Source organism: Heterodontus francisci, chromosome 33 (assembly GCF_036365525.1).
Source record: "Heterodontus francisci isolate sHetFra1 chromosome 33, sHetFra1.hap1, whole genome shotgun sequence".
NCBI lineage: Eukaryota > Metazoa > Chordata > Chondrichthyes > Heterodontiformes > Heterodontidae > Heterodontus > Heterodontus francisci.
In genome coordinates this window covers 56,313,322-56,330,335 of record NC_090403.1, presented here as the reverse complement: position 1 = coordinate 56,330,335, position 17,014 = coordinate 56,313,322, and the positions used below count along the sequence as shown (strand labels likewise).

The window sequence follows — 17,014 nt, the reverse complement described above, 5'->3', positions numbered from 1 at the left end:
GATTGATAGATTTTTGTTAACCAAAAGTATTAAGGAATATGGGGCAAAGGCAGGTAAATGGAGTTAGGTCACAGATCAGCCAAATCTCATCGAATTGCAGAACAGACTCTAGGGGCAAGATGGTCTCCTCCCCTTCCTATGTTCCAATGGATGTGAGGGTCCTGTTGGATGTCAACCCAGAATTCAGAACCGGAGCTCCCGTCTCCCCCGGGCCGTCTGGAGCTCACGTCTCCCCAGGACCATCCGGCGTGGGGTTCAAGCCCTGCATCTATTTGACTCAGAGGTGGGAATGGCTAACACTGAGTTACAGACTTGCTCTGATCTAACGTTAACACTTATTAATTTTTTGCATGTTACATCTCCTCCTCCTTGCAACAGCTCTCACTTTCAAAAAGAACCCTTCACTTTAATCTCCTCCTAGCTTTGCTCCTAACAACAGCTCAATACCTATTTCCCTCCTCCCCTTTGAGGGTGTAAACTGAGACACATAAATGCAGGTTGTTTTAAGAGTGCGTGTCAATAATTGCCCTGAAATTCCACAGGACGTCCATAGTTATTTCAGTGGAATCAGTCAGGTCGCTCTTTCGGGTCAGGGTCGGGCCAGGTCCAGGTTGGGCCGGATCCAGGTCGGGCCGGGTCCAGGTCAGGCCGGGTCCAGGTCGGGCCGGGTCCAGGTAGGGCTGGGTCCAGGTTGGGCTGGGTCCAGGTTGTCCCGGGTCTAGGTCGGGCTGGGTCGAGGTCGGGCTGGGTCCAGGTCGGGCCGGGTCCAGGTAGGGCTGGGTCCAGGTTGGGCTGGGTCCAGGTTGTCCCGGGTCTAGGTCGGGCTGGGTCCAGGTAGGGCTGGGTCCAGGTCGAGCCGGGTCCAGGTTCGGCCGGGTCGAGGTCGGGCTGGGTCCAGGTCGGGCCAGGTCCAGTCGGACCGGGTCCAGGTCGGGCCAGGTCCAGTCGGACCGGGTCCAGGTCGAGCCGGGTCCAGGTCGGGCCGGGTCCAGGTAGGGCCGGGTCCAGGTAGGGCTGGGTCCAGGTCGGGCCAGGTCCAGTCGGACCGGGTCCAGGTCGGGCTGGGTCCAGGTAGTGCTGGGTCCAGGTAGGGCCAGGTCCAGTCGGACCGGGTCCAGGTAGGGCCAGGTCCAGTCGGACCGGGTCCAGGTCGGGCCGGGTCCAGGTCGGGCTGGGTCCAGGTAGGGCCAGGTCCAGTCGGACCGGGTCCAGGTCGGGCCGGGTCCAGGTCGGGCCGGGTCCAGGTTGGGCTGGGTCCAGGTCGGGCTGGGTCTATGTCGGGCTGGGTCCAGGTTGGGCTGGGTCGAGGTCGGGCTGGGTCCAAGATGGGCTGCGTCTAGGTCGGGCTGGGTCCAGGTAGGGCTGGGTCCAGGTAGGGCTGGGTCCAGTCGGGCCAGGTCCAGTCGGATCGGGTCCAGTCGGGCCGGGTCCAGGTTGTCCCGGGTCTAGGTCGGGCTGGGTCCAGGTAGGGCTGGGTCCAGGTCAGGCTGGGTCCAGTCGGGCTGGGTCCAGGTCGGGCCAGGTCCAGTCGGACCGGGTCCAGGTCGGGCTGGGTCCAGGTCGGGCTGGGTCCAGGTCGGGCTGGGCCCAGGTCGGGCCAGGTGCAGTCGGGCTGGCTCCAAGTCGGGCCGGGTCCAGTCGGGCCAGGTCCAGTCGGGCTGGGTCCAGGTCGGGCCAGGTCCAGTCAGGCCAGGTCCAGGTTGGGCCAGGTTGAGGGCAGGCTAGGTCCAGGTAGGGCTGGGTCCAGGTTGGGCTGCGTCGAGATCAGGCCGGGTCCAGGTCGGGCCAGGTCCAGTTGGGCCGGGTCCAGGTCGGGCCGTGTCCAGGTCAGGCTGGGTCCAGGTCGGGCCAGGTCCAAGTCGGTCCGGGTCCAGTCGGTCCGGGTCCAGGTCGGGCCGGGTCGAGGTCAGGCTGTGTCCAGGTCGGGCTGGGTCCAGGTCGGGCCAGGTCCAGTCGGGCCGGGTCCAGTCGGGCCGGGTCCATGTCAGGCCGGGTCCAGTCGGGCCGGGTCCAGGTAGGGCCAGGTCCAGTCGGGCCGGGTCCAGTCGGGCCGGGTCCAGGTCGGGCCGGGTCCAGGTCGGGCCGGGTCCAGTCTTGCCGGGTCCAGGTCGGGCAGGGTCGAGGTCGGGCCGGGTTGTGGTCGGGCCGGGTCCAGTCGGGCCGGGTCCAGTCGGGCCGAGTCCAGGTCGGGCTGGGTCCAGTCGGGCCGGGTCCAGTCGGGCCGGGTCCAGGTCGGGCCGGGTCCAGGTCGGGCCGGGTCCAGTCAGGCCGGGTCCAGGTCGGGCAGCGTCGAGGTCGGGCTGGGTCGAGGTCGGGCCGGGTCCAGTCGGGCCGGGTCCAGTCGGGCCGAGTCCAGGTCGGGCCGGGTCCAGTCGGGCTGGGTCCAGGTCGGGCCAGGTCCAGTTGGGCCGGGTCCAGTCGGGCTGGGTCCATGTCGGGCTGGGTCCAGTCGGGCCGGGTCCAGGTCGGGCCGGGTCCAGTCGGGGCAGGTCCAGTCGGGCCGGGTCAAGTCGGGCTGGGTCCAGGTCGGGCCAGGTCCAGTTGGGCCGGGTCCAGTCGGGCTGGGTCCATGTCGGGCTGGGTCCAGTCGGGCTGGGTCCAGGTCGGGCCAGGTCGAGGTCGGGCCGGGTCGAGGTCAGGCCGGGTCGAGGTCGGGCCGGGTCGAGGTCGGGCTGGGTCCAGGTCGGGCCGGGTCCAGTCGGGCTGGGTCCAGGTCGGGCCAGGTCCAGTTGGGCCGGGTCCAGTCGGGCTGGGTCCATGTCGGGCTGGGTCCAGTCGGGCCGGGTCCAGGTCGGGCCGGGTCCAGTCGGGGCAGGTCCAGTCGGGCCGGGTCAAGTCGGGCCGGGTCCAGGTCGGGCTGGGTCCAGGTCGGGCCAGGTCCAGTCGGGCCGGGTCCAGGTCGGGCTGGGTCCAGGTCGGGCCAGGTCCAGTCGGGCCGGGTCCAGTCGGGCCGGGTCCAGTTGGGCCGGGTCCAGGTCGGGCCGGGTCCAGGTCGGGCCGGGTCCAGTCGGGCCGGGTCCAGGTCGGGCCAGGTCCAGTCGGGGCAGGTCCAGTCGGGGCAGGTCCAGTCGGGCCGGGTCCAGTCGGGCCGGGTCCAGGTCGGGCTGGGTCCAGGTCGGGCTGGGTCCAGGTAGGGCTGGGTCCAGGTCGGGCCGGGTCCAGTCAGGCCGGGTCCGGTTCAGGCTGGGTCCAGTCGGACACACGAAGTACGTATTGCTGGTAAGTGTTAAAAGTAAAAAGCCTATCTCAGCTGGGAGTCCTCTCCGTCAAGGAGGGAAACTCTGAGTCTGCACAGTGAGCGAGTGAGCGTCTCTATGACATCATCACGCTCATGCTGCAGCTTCCTGCGGATTCGGAATCGCAAGGTAGGTAAAGGAAACATTCCGGTGGTCGGGTCGGGTCGGGTCGGGTCGGGTCCAGGTCGGGCCGGGTCCAGTCGGGCCGGGTCCAGTTCGGGTCGGGTCCAGTACGGGTCGGGTCCAGGTCGGGTCGGGTCGGGTCAGGCTCGGGTCCAATGTGGTTCTGTCGGGTTCGGGTCGGGATTTTTTTCCCTGACCTGAGGCCTTTACCACCGGTCAGAATGGGAGCAGGAGGTCATTCAACCCCTTGAGCATGTTCCACCATTCAATTAGATCTAGGGTGATCTGAACCTCAACCCCATATACTCACTGTTGCTCCATATCTTTCAACACACTTACCCAACAAAATTCTATCATAGAATCATAGAATGATTACAGCACAGCAGGTGACCATTCAGCCCACCGTGTCTGTGCCACTCCCTGCTCAGCAACTCAGCTTGTCTCACTCCCTCCTCTTCCCTCGACGGCCTGCAAATTTTTTCTATTCAGGTTACCCAACTTCTTTTTGAAGGCCTCGATTGAACCTGCCTCCACCACACACTCAGACAGTGCATTCCAGATCCTAAACACTCACTGAACCTGCCTCCACCACACTCTCAGACAGTGCATTCCAGATCCTAAACACTCACTGAACCTGCCTCCACCACATTCTCAGACAGTGCATTCCAGATCCTAAACACTCACTGAACCTGCCTCCACCACATTCTCAGACAGTGCATTCCAGATCCTAAACACTCACTGAACCTGCCTCCACCACACACTCAGACAGTGCATTCCAGATCCTAAACACTCACTGAACCTGCCTCCACCACATTCTCAGACAGTGCATTCCAGATCCTAAACACTCACTGAACCTGCCTCCACCACACACTCAGACAGTGCATTCCAGATTCTAAACACTCACTGAACCTGTCTCCACCACACTCTCAGACAGTGCATTCCAGATCCTAAACACTCACTGAACCTGCCTCCACCACATTCTCAGACAGTGCATTCCAGATCCTAAACACTCACTGAACCTGCCTCCACCACATTCTCAGACAGTGCATTCCAGATCCTAAACACTCACTGAACCTGCCTCCACCACACACTCAGACAGTGCATTCCAGATCCTAAACATTCACTGAACCTGCCTCCACCACACACTCAGACAGTGCATTCCAGATCCTAAACACTCACTGAACCTGCCTCCACCACACTCTCAGACAGTGCATTCCAGATCCGAAACACTCACTGAACCTGCCTCCACCACACACTCAGACAGTGCATTCCAGATCCTAAACACTCACTGAAACTGCCTCCACCACACTCTCAGACAGTGTATTCCAGATCCTAAACACTCACTGAACCTGCCTCCACCACTCTCTCAGACAGTGCATTCCAGATCCTAAACACTCACTGAACCTGCCTCCACCACACTCTCAGACAGTGTATTCCAGATCCGAAACACTCACTGAACCTGCCTCCACCACTCTCTCAGACAGTGCATTCCAGATCCTAAACACTCACTGAACCTGCCTCCACCACACACTCAGACAGTGCATTCCAGATCCTAAACACTCACTGAACCTGCCTCCACCACACTCTCAGACAGTGCATTCCAGATCCGAAACACTCACTGAAACTGCCTCCACCACACTCTCAGACAGTACATTCCAGATCCTAAACACTCACTGAACCTGCCTCCACCACACACTCAGACAGTGCATTCCAGATCCTAAACACTCACTGAACCTGCCTCCACCACACTCTCAGACAGTGCATTCCAGATTCTAAACACTCACTGAACCTGCCTCCACCACACTCTCAGACAGTGCATTCCAGATCCTAAACACTCACTGAAACTGCCTCCACCACACTCTCAGACAGTGCATTCCAGATCCTAAACACTCACTGAACCTGCCTCCATCACACACTCAGACAGTGCATTCCAGATCCTAAACACTCACTGAACCTGCCTCCACCACACTCTCAGACAGTGCATTCCAGATCCTAAACACTCACTGAACCTGCCTCCGCCACGCTCTCAGACAGTGCATTCCAGATCCTAAACACTCACTGAACCTGCCTTCACCACACTCTCAGACAGTGCATTCCAGATCCTAAACACTCACTGAACCTGCCTCCACCACATTCTCAGACAGTGCATTCCAGATCCTAAACACTCACTGAACCTGCCTCCACCACACACTCAGACAGTGCATTCCAGATCCTAAACATTCACTGAACCTGCCTCCACCACACACTCAGACAGTGCATTCCAGATCCTAAACACTCACTGAACCTGCCTCCACCACACACTCAGACAGTGCATTCCAGATCCTAAACACTCACTGAACCTGCCTCCACCACACACTCAGACAGTGCATTCCAGATCCTAAACACTCACTGAAACTGCCTCCACCACTCTCTCAGACAGTGCAATCCAGATCTTAAACACTCACTGAACCTGCCTCCACCACACTCTCAGACAGTGCATTCCAGATCCTAAACACACACTGAACATGCCTCCACCACACTCTCAGTCAGTGCATTCCAGATCCTAAACACTCATTGAATCTGCCTCCACCACACTCTCAGGCAGTGCATTCCAGATCCTAAACACTCACTGAACCTGCCTCCACCACACTCTCAGACAGTGCATTCCAGATCCTAAACACACACTGAACATGCCTCCACCACACTCTCAGTCAGTGCATTCCAGATCCTAAACACACACTGAACATGCCTCCACCACACTCTCAGACAGTGCATTCCAGATCCTAAACACTCACTGAACCTGCCTCCACCACACACTCAGACAGTGCATTCCAGATCCTAAACACTCACTGAACCTGCCTCCACCACGTTCTCAGACAGTGCATTCCAGATCCTAAACACACACTGAACATGCCTCCACCACACTCTCAGTCAGTGCATTCCAGATCCTAAACACACACTGAACCTGCCTCCACCACACTCTCAGGCAGTGCATTCCCGATCCTAAACACTCACTGAACCTGCCTCCACCACACTCACAGACAGTGCATTCCAGATCCTAAACACTCACTGAACCTGCCTCCACCACACTCTCAGACAGTGCATTCCAGATCCTAAACACTCACTGAACCTGCCTCCACCACACTCACAGACAGTGCATTCCAGATCCTAAACACTCACTGAACCTGCCTCCACCACACTCTCAGACAGTGTATTCCAGATCCTAAACACACACTGAACATGCCTCCACCACACTCTTAGTCAGTGCATTCCAGATCCTAAACACTCACTGAACCTGCCTCCACCGCACTCTCAGACAGTGCATTCCAGATCCTAAACACTCACTGAACCTGCCTCCACCACACACTCAGACAGTGCATTCCAGATCCTAAACACTCACTGAACCTGCCTCCACCACACACTCAGACAGTGCATTCCAGATCCTCAACACACACTGAACCTGCCTCCACCACACACTCAGACAGTGCATTCCAGATCCTAAACACTCACTGAACCTGCCTCCACCACACACTCAGACAGTGCATTCCAGATCCTAAACACTCACTGAACCTGCCTCCACCACACTCTCAGACAGTGCATTCCAGATCCTAAACACTCACTGAACCTGCCTCCACCGCACTCTCAGACATTGCATTCCAGATCCTAAACACACACTGAACATGCCTCCACCACACTCTCAGTCAGTGCATTCCAGATCCTAAACACACACTGAACCTGCCTCCACCACACACTCAGACAGTGCATTCCAGATCCTAAACACACACTGAACCTGCCTCCACCACACACTCAGACAGTGCATTCCAGATCCTAAACACTCACTGAACCTGCCTCCACCACATTCTCAGTCAGTTCATTCCAGATCCTAAACACTCACTGAACCTGCCTCCACCACACTCTCAGACAGTGCATTCCAGATCCTCAACACTCACTGAACCTGCCTCCACCACACTCTCAGACAGTGCATTCCAGATCCTAAACACTCACTGAACCTGCCTCCACCACACTCTCAGACAGTGCATTCCAGATCCTAAACACACACTGAACCTGCCTCCACCACACTCTCAGAGAGTGCATTCCAGATCCTAAACACTCACTGAACCTGCCTCCACCACACTCTCAGACAGTGCATTCCAGATCCTAAACACACACTGAACCTGCCTCCACCACACTCTCAGTCAGTTCATTCCAGATCCTAAACACTCACTGAACCTGCCTCCACCACACTCTCAGAGAGTGCATTCCAGATCCTAAACACTCACTGAACCTGCCTCCACCACACTCTCAGACAGTGCATTCCAGATCCTCAACACTCACTGAACCTGCCTCCACCACACTCTCAGACAGTGCATTCCAGATCCTAAACACTCACTGAACCTGCCTCCACCACACTCTCAGACAGTGCATTCCAGATCCTAAACACACACTGAACCTGCCTCCACCACACTCTCAGAGAGTGCATTCCAGATCCTAAACACTCACTGAACCTGCCTCCACCACACTCTCAGACAGTGCATTCCAGATCCTAAACACACACTGAACCTGCCTCCACCACACTCTCAGTCAGTTCATTCCAGATCCTAAACACTCACTGAACCTGCCTCCACCACACTCTCAGAGAGTGCATTCCAGATCCTAAACACTCACTGAACCTGCCTCCACCACACTCTCAGACAGTGCATTCCAGATCCTCAACACTCACTGAACCTGCCTCCACCACACTCTCAGACAGTGCATTCCAGATCCTAAACACTCACTGAACCTGCCTCCACCACACTCTCAGACAGTGCATTCCAGATCCTAAACACACACTGAACCTGCCTCCACCACACTCTCAGAGAGTGCATTCCAGATCCTAAACACTCACTGAACCTGCCTCCACCACACTCTCAGACAGTGCATTCCAGATCCTAAACACACACTGAACCTGCCTCCACCACACTCTCAGTCAGTTCATTCCAGATCCTAAACACTCACTGAACCTGCCTCCACCACACTCTCAGAGAGTGCATTCCAGATCCTAAACACTCACTGAACCTGCCTCCACCACACTCTCAGACAGTGCATTCCAGATCCTAAACACACACTGAACCTGCCTCCACCACACTCTCAGTCAGTTCATTCCAGATCCTAAACACACACTGAACCTGCCTCCACCACACTCTCAGAGAGTGCATTCCAGATCCTAAACACTCACTGAACCTGCCTCCACCACACTCTCAGACAGTGCATTCCAGATCCTAAACACTCACTGAACCTGCCTCCACCACACTCTCAGAGAGTGCATTCCAGATCCTAAACACTCACTGAACCTGCCTCCACCACACTCTCAGAGAGTGCATTCCAGATCCTAAACACTCACTGAACCTGCCTCCACCACACTCTCAGTCAGTTCATTCCAGATCCTAAACACTCACTGAACCTGCCTCCACCACACGCTCAGACAGTGCATTCCAGATCCTTAACACTCACTGAACCTGCCTCCACCACACGCTCAGACAGTGCATTCCAGATCCGAAACACTCACTGAACCTGCCTCCACCACACTCTCAGAGAGTGCATTCCAGATCCTAAACACACACTGAACCTGCCTCCACCACACTCTCAGTCAGTTCATTCCAGATCCTAAACACTCACTGAACCTGCCTCCACCACACTCTCAGAGAGTGCATTCCAGATCCTAAACACTCACTGAACCTGCCTCCACCACACTCTCAGACAGTGCATTCCAGATCCTAAACACACACTGAACCTGCCTCCACCACACTCTCAGTCAGTTCATTCCAGATCCTAAACACACACTGAACCTGCCTCCACCACACTCTCAGAGAGTGCATTCCAGATCCTAAACACTCACTGAACCTGCCTCCACCACACTCTCAGACAGTGCATTCCAGATCCTAAACACTCACTGAACCTGCCTCCACCACACTCTCAGAGAGTGCATTCCAGATCCTAAACACTCACTGAACCTGCCTCCACCACACTCTCAGACAGTGCATTCCAGATCCTAAACACTCACTGAACCTGCCTCCACCACACTCTCAGACAGTGCATTCCAGACCCTAAACACACACTGAACCTGCCTCCACCACACTCTCAGACAGTGCATTCCAGATCCTAAACACTCACTGAACCTGCCTCCACCACACTCTCAGAGAGTGCATTCCAGATCCTAAACACTCACTGAACCTGCCTCCACCACACTCTCAGACAGTGCATTCCAGATCCTAAACACTCACTGAACCTGCCTCCACCACACTCTCAGTCAGTTCATTCCAGATCCTAAACACTCACTGAACCTGCCTCCACCACACGCTCAGACAGTGCATTCCAGATCCTTAACACTCACTGAACCTGCCTCCACCACACTCTCAGACAGTGTATTCCAGATCCTAAACACACACTGAACATGCCTCCACCACACTCTTAGTCAGTGCATTCCAGATCCTAAACACTCACTGAACCTGCCTCCACCACACTCTCAGAGAGTGCATTCCAGATCCTAAACACACACTGAACCTGCCTCCACCACACTCTCAGTCAGTTCATTCCAGATCCTAAACACTCACTGAACCTGCCTCCACCACACTCTCAGAGAGTGCATTCCAGATCCTAAACACTCACTGCATAAAAAAGGTTTTTCCTCATGTCACCATTGTTTCTTTTGGCATTCACCTTAAATCAGTGTCCTCTAGTTCTCGACCCTGACCCCAACGGGAGCAGTTTCTGCCTATCTACTCTACCTAGACCCCTCATGATTTTAAACATCTCTATCAAATTTCCTTTCAACCTTTGCTTCGCTAAGGAAAACAACTGCAGCTTCTCCAATCTATCCACGTAACTGAAGTCCCTCTTCCCTGGAATCATTCTCGTTAATCTGGTCTGCACTCTCTCTAAAGCCTTCACATCCTTCCTGAAGTGTGGTGCCCAGAATTGGACTCAATACTCCAGTTGAGGCCAAACCAAAAATCTGTTTTATACAGATTTATCATAACATTCTTGTTTTTGTACTCTATACCTCTATTTATAAAGCCCAGAATCCCAAATGCCTTTTTAACCACTTTCTCAACCTGCTCTGCCACCTTCAATGATTTGTGCACCTATACCCCCTGGTCTCTCTGTTCCTGCACCCCCTTTAGAATAGTACCCTTTATTTTATATTGTCTCTCCTTATTCTTCCTACCAAAATGAATCACTTCACACTTCTTTCCGTTAAAGTTCATTTGCCACTTATCTACCCATTCCACCAGCCTATGTCCTCTTATCACTATCCTCCTCACAGTTCACAATACTTCCAAGTTTTGTGCTATCTGCAAATTTTGAAATTGTGTCCTGTTCACCCAACTTTATGTCATTAATATAGATCAAGAAAAGCAGTGGTCCTATTACTGACCCCGGGGAACTCCACTATATGCCAATCTGAAAAACAACCATTCACCATTACTCTGTTTCCTGTAACTCAGCCAAATTTGTATCCATCCTGCTGCAGCCCCTTTTATTCCATGGGCTTCAACCTTGCTGGTAAGCCTATTATGTGGAAATTTATCAAATATCTTTTGGAAGTCCATGTACACTCCATCAACTGCATTACCCTCATTAACCCTCTCCGTCACTTCATCAAAAAACTCAATCAAGTTATTTAACAGATCCATACTGGCATTCCTGAATTAATCCACACTAATCGAAGTGACTGTTAATTTTGTCACTGATTATCATTTCTAAAAGAAGTTAAACTGAGTGGCCTATAGATGCTGGGTTGATCCTTAGACCCTTTATTTAACAAGGGTATAATATTTGCAATTCTCCAGACCTCTGACACCATTCTTGTATTGAAGGAAGATTGAAAGATTATGGCCAGTGCCTCCACAATTTCCACCCTTACTTCCTTCAGCATCCTCAGATGCAACTCATCCAGTCCTGGTGACTTGTCAACTTCAAGTACAACCAGCCTTTCTAATACCTCCTCTTTACTAATTTTAGTCCATCCAGCATCTCAATTGCCTCCACCTTCACTATGACTTTGGCAACATCTTCTTCCTTGGTAAAGGCAGATGCAAAGAACTCATTGGCTGTAATTTGATGCACCACAATTCCCCCCGCCCCACAGGACCAGGCTAGTGTCGGAGTGGAGTGGGTTGTAAAATTGAATGGGGGGCAGGGGGGACTGTTCCCGATGCCCTCCCACCCCTGCAGCAATTTTTACAAGGGGTGGTGATGGTGAGAAACAGCCCACCTGCCCCAGACCAATCAAGGCCCTTAAGATGCGGCCTCCTAGCAGGGTGGGTGGGGGTGAGTCCTCCTGATCGGGCACCCTGTGCCCCATGGAGGGCTGCCTCTGAAGCCCCAACCGCGCCCCCCCCCCCCCACCACTTCCCACTGCACAACACTCCCCACCACAACCCCCCCCAAATGACCCCCTTGCCTCGCCGGCACCTAGCCAATTGTCCCCGGCATGGCCCCAGAGACTTACCTTTTTTTCCAGGCCAGCATCCATGATCCTGCTGTTGGCTGGGTGCAGTCCCAGCAGTTGCCACCACTCCCGATGGCTCTGCTGGGACTGAGAGCTGGGGAGCCTGGGGAGTGTAAAATAAAAGCAAAATACTGCGGATGCTGGAAATCTGAAACAAAAACAAGAAATGCTGGAATCACTCAGCAGGTCTGGCAGCATCTGTGGAAAGAGAAGCAGAGTTAACGTTTCGGGTCAGCGACCCTTCTTTGGAACTGACAAATATTAGAAAAGTCACAGGTTATAAGCAAGTGAGGTGGGGATTGGGCAAGAGATAACAAAGGAGAAGGTGCAGATTGGACCAGGCCACATAGCTGACCAAAAGGTCACGGAGCAAAGGCAAACAATATGTTAATGGTGTGTTGAAAGACAAAGCTTTAGTACAGATTAGGTGTGAATACACTGAATATTGAACAGCAGCAAGTGCAAACCTGAAGAAAAACAACCTGAAAAAAACAGTGGGTAAGCAAACTGAACAAACTAAGATGAAATGAAATAAATGCAAAAAAAGATTGTAAAAAATGTAAAAAGGAATGTAAAAAAAAGGAAGAAAAAATAACTCAAAATGACTAAAAATGAAAGTAAAGTGGGGGGCTGTCATGCTCTGAAATTATTGAACTCAATGTTCAGTCCGGCAGGCTGTAGTGTGCCTAATCGGTAGATGAGATGCTGTTCCTCGAGCTTGCGTTGATGTTCACTGGAACACTGCAAAATACTGGCCTGGCTCCCCGGGCCGGGCGGAGGCAGGCTCACCCCTGACGTTTTGGCTGGTAGGCAGGTCCTCCCACAAACCAGCGTAAAATTCTGGCCAATAAGTACCTCAACCATGCATCAATCACAGCCTTGAAAATTTCAATTGACCCCCACCCTCAGCAGACATAGCTTTTTGGGGAGACAATTCCAGATTTCCAGTACTCTTTATATGTAAAAGTCTATCCCAAGAGCACAGGCTTTGTGATGTCTTTGGTAGTACTACATATATAATGTGTGATACTATTGACAGAGCTACCCATTTATAGCAGTGTGAAATAGTTGGCAATGGTTATCTTGGTCTGCAGCAACATTTTTCTTCAAATTTGTTGCCCTTCCCCACACATTCTTACAACACTTTTGTGTTATGGAGTTTACTTTGTCTGCTGGTATTTCTGATTCCAGTGGACCATCTGTTTACAGCTAGGTTTCCCTCCCGACCCGGAATGGATAATTCTCTGTCCCCTCACAACCATCCACAGATAACCCGAGGTCCCTCATCATGTTGCAGGATTTTCTACATCTCCCCCTCCATCGTTGCTTCAATTTGCACTCTGCTGGATTGATGGACTGTGTGTTTTATGAAGTACTGATACCTATTTAGTGGGTATCTGATGATTCAACAATTGTTCCAGATTGACAGCTGGGTGGTCTTTAAGCATAATGCTTTCCCCTTCTAGGATCTGTGTAGAGAAAAATAATTACATTTAATATAGTACAATCAGTGTACAAATCAAACCCCATAAATATTACCCACTGTTCATTGGAAGGCAGTGAGATTTCCTACAGTGCTTTTTCTCCTTTGAACCTTCACCTCTTGCCCCTTGAAGCACTAATTCACCCTGGGATAAATATACCTTCATGAGCATCATTACCTCATGTGTGTCAAGAGTGTCAAACAGCTATTCCACTCTGAAATGTATCACAACAGTGACTTACATTTATATAACACATTTAACATAATAGAACATTCCAAGGCAGAAGTGAAATCAGGCAAAATTTGACCCCGAGCCACATGAGATTTTCAGATCGGTGACCAAAACTTGGCCAAAGATAGAGGTTTTAAGGAGTGTCTTAAAGGAGGAGAGAGAGGTGGAGAGGTTTAAGGAGGGAATTCCAGAGCTTAGGGCCTAGGCAACTGAAGGCTAGAATAGTGGAGTGAAGGAAATCGAGGATGAGCAGGAGACCAGAATTGGAGGGGCACAGCTATTTTGAAGGGTTGTAGGGCTGGATATCTGTTCACATTCACTTTGCACAAGGGGATAATGAGCAGGATTGGGGGTCCCTGGCTAATTGAACAGGGATTGAAACACCTTTTATTGGCAGGAATCCTGTTGCACTGCAGCTGAATTCCCAACCAAGTTGCATAGTTATCCAGGGGGCCATCATGAGTAATTGAAACAACTGGAGTTTTAACTGATGCATCAGGAGCTTGGGATTTTGTTAGTGGCCTCTGGTTTGTTAGGGAGAAACATGTAAAAGTCTCAAGTCCTTGTACCTTGATCACAAATAACCTACAGTATGAGCATCTCATAAGGATCTGATGTGGCAGTATGAAGACCCACGTACAATTTGCAGCAAATAGAACTCATTATGTTCATTATAGTCTGAATGAATTCACCAACAGGGATCTAGTTTTGCTTTGCGTGGAGAGATCATGTTTATTTCATTTTAAACCCACTTCTTTTTAAGTGGTTTTTTTTTGCTTTTGTTGCATTGGGTCCAGAGACATTTAATTGGCGAGACTAGCCCAGGTGAAGGGCTTTGATAATTCAGCAAGTTTGCTTTGTAGTTTGAACAAAGTGAATCTGCGTTCTTTAACTCCTCCAGATTAAGTGGGCACGTTTCACTGTTAATTCAATTAGCAGTGACCAGCAGTTACTGGGCACTTTCCCATCTCCTGGGGGGTGAATTCATTATTACTATATTCCTTTTTAGAAATTATAAAGCAAATTTTGTCACATAAACATGGGCAAAAATGGGGGGAATCTTCTAAAAATATATGCTGGCAAGTTCAATGGATGAAAACTGTAACTTATACAGAGATTCTCCTGCCCTTATTTCAGCAGATACATTTACTCATTTAAAATCTGTGTGGTTAAGTTCCCAGCCGATCCGTGGCATTCATGAGCAGTGGCAATTATCAGCAGGAACTGTAACTGATTGAATGGGAAGTCCTGCACAAACATCAGCAGACGAGCCATCAAGTGGTCATAGAAACATAGAAGCAAGAAACATAGAAAAATAGGAGCAGGAGTAGACCATTCGGCCCTTCAAGCCTGCACCGCCATTCAATACAATCATGGCTGATCATCTAAACTCAGTGCTCTGTTCCCGCTTTCTCCCCATATCCCTTGATCCCTTTAGTCCTAAGAACTATATCTTACTCTTTCTTGAATATATTTAACGATTGAATTCCACAGGTTCACCACTCACTGTGGAAGCTTTGGAAAGGGTGCAGAGGAGATTTACTAGGATGTTGCCTGGTATGGAGGGAAGGTCTTACGAGGAAAGGCTGAGGGACTTGGGGTTGTTTTCGTTAGAGAGAAGGAGGAGGAGAGGTGACTTAATAGAGACATACAAGATAATCAGAGGGTTAGAAAGGGTGGATAGTGAGAGTCTTTTTCCTCGGATGATGATGGCAAACACGAGGGGACATAGCTTTAAGTTGAGGGGTGAAAGATATAGGACAGATGTCAGAGGTAGTTTCTTTACGCAGAGAGTAGTAGGGGCGTGGAACGCCCTGCCTGCAACAGTAGTAGACTCGCCAACTTTAAGGGCATTTAAGTGGTCATTGGATAGACATATGGATGAAAATGGAATAGTGTAGGTCAGATGGTCGGCGCAACATCGAGGGCCGAAGGGCCTGTACTGCGCTGTAATGTTCTAATTCTAATTCTAATTCTAATCTCAGTCCTAAATGGCTTGCCCCTTATCCTTAGACTGTGACCCCTGGTCCTGGACTCCCCCGCCATTGGGAACATCCTTCCTGCATCTAGTCTGTCCAGTCCTGTTAGAATTTTGTAGGTTTCTATCAGATCCCCTCTCATTCTTCTAAACTCTAGCGAATACAAGCCTAATCGACCCAATCTCTCTTCGTACGTCAGTCCTGCCATCCCAGGAATCAGTCTGGTAAACCTTCGCTGCACTCCCTTCATAGCAAGAACACCCTTCCTCAGATAAGGAAACTAAAACTTCACACAATAGTCCAGATGTGGTCTCACCAAGGCCTTGTATAATTGCAGCAAGACATCAGTTGTGAACAAGGATTGTATGTCTGAAACATTAACTTGTCTGCTTTGTCACAGCTAACCTGCTATGTTGCCACATTTTTTGCTTTTGTATCAAATTGAGCCCAAATTGGTTATATACTTTATTTTCATCCTGTAATGTTTATATTAAATGCCTATTTGTTAAAGGATTTGTATCCAATGGCTATTTGTAAACAGTTTTTCTATTTTTCTGAATATGAATGGTTGACTTCAGTTAGTAGCATTTTTGACTCCAAGGTCAGGAGATTGAGTTCAGATCCTATTCTGGATTACAAATTTAACATCCTCTGGTTTGGCTAAGAATCCATTCTGGGATCATCTGTCCACCAGCTCTGTCTGAAAGAGAAAGTGGGGCCACAGTGGCGAGGACTGCATGTGATCTTTGCGAGTTATGCACACTCTGCACCAGAATGTGACATCAAACATGATGCATGATGATGGCCAGACCTGGTCCTTTCATTGTATTTGTGACAGTGCTTGTTTGACCTCCCCAAATGCATCACCTCACACTTCTCTGGGTTGAATTCCATTTGCCACTTTTCTGCGCACCTGACCAGTTCATCAATTTCTTCCTGCAGCCTACAGCTATCCTCCTCACTATCTACCACACGGCTAATCTTTGTGTCATCTGAAAACTTCTTGATCATGCCCCCTACATTTACGTCCAAATCGTTAATATATACCACAAAAAGCAGGGAACCCAATACTGAGCCCTGCGGAATGCCACTGGAAACAGCCCTCCAGTCACAAAAACACCCGTCAACAATTACCCTTTGTTTCCTGCCACTGAGCCAATTTTGTATCCACCTTGCTGCATTTCCCTGGATCCCATGGGATTTTATTTTTTTAACCAGTCTGCCATGTGGGACCTTGTCAAAAGCCTTGCTAAAATCCATGTAGACCACATCAACTGCACTACCCTCATCTATCTTCCTTGTTACTTCTTCAAAAAATTCGATCAAGTTGGTCAAACAAGATCTTCCCTTAACAAATCCATGCTGCGTATCCTTGATTAACCTGTGCCTTTCTAAGTGACAGTTTATCCTGTCACTCAGAATTGATTTCAATAATTTGCCCACTACTGAGGTTAGACTGACTGGCCTGTAATTATTCGGTCTATCCCTCGC

General features: G+C 51.1%; 3 protein-coding genes across 3 annotated transcripts in view; 1 reads left to right on the top strand and 2 right to left on the bottom strand.

Moving 5' to 3' along the window:
* Positions 1–17,014, bottom strand: part of smarce1 (SWI/SNF related, matrix associated, actin dependent regulator of chromatin, subfamily e, member 1) — a 490,930-nt gene that overhangs the window by 290,675 nt on the left and 183,241 nt on the right. The gene's annotated exons all lie outside the window — the stretch shown is intronic.
* Positions 1–17,014, top strand: part of LOC137348251 (cholecystokinin-like) — a 96,867-nt gene that overhangs the window by 65,216 nt on the left and 14,637 nt on the right. The gene's annotated exons all lie outside the window — the stretch shown is intronic.
* On the bottom strand, positions 504–2,759 carry LOC137348004 (uncharacterized). The gene is made up of 2 exons (XM_068013075.1): positions 1,818–2,759; positions 504–1,445 (listed from the first exon to the last, which is right to left on the bottom strand). Exons 1-2 carry the CDS (start codon positions 2,757–2,759, stop codon positions 504–506), a joined length of 1,884 nt encoding a protein of 627 aa, XP_067869176.1.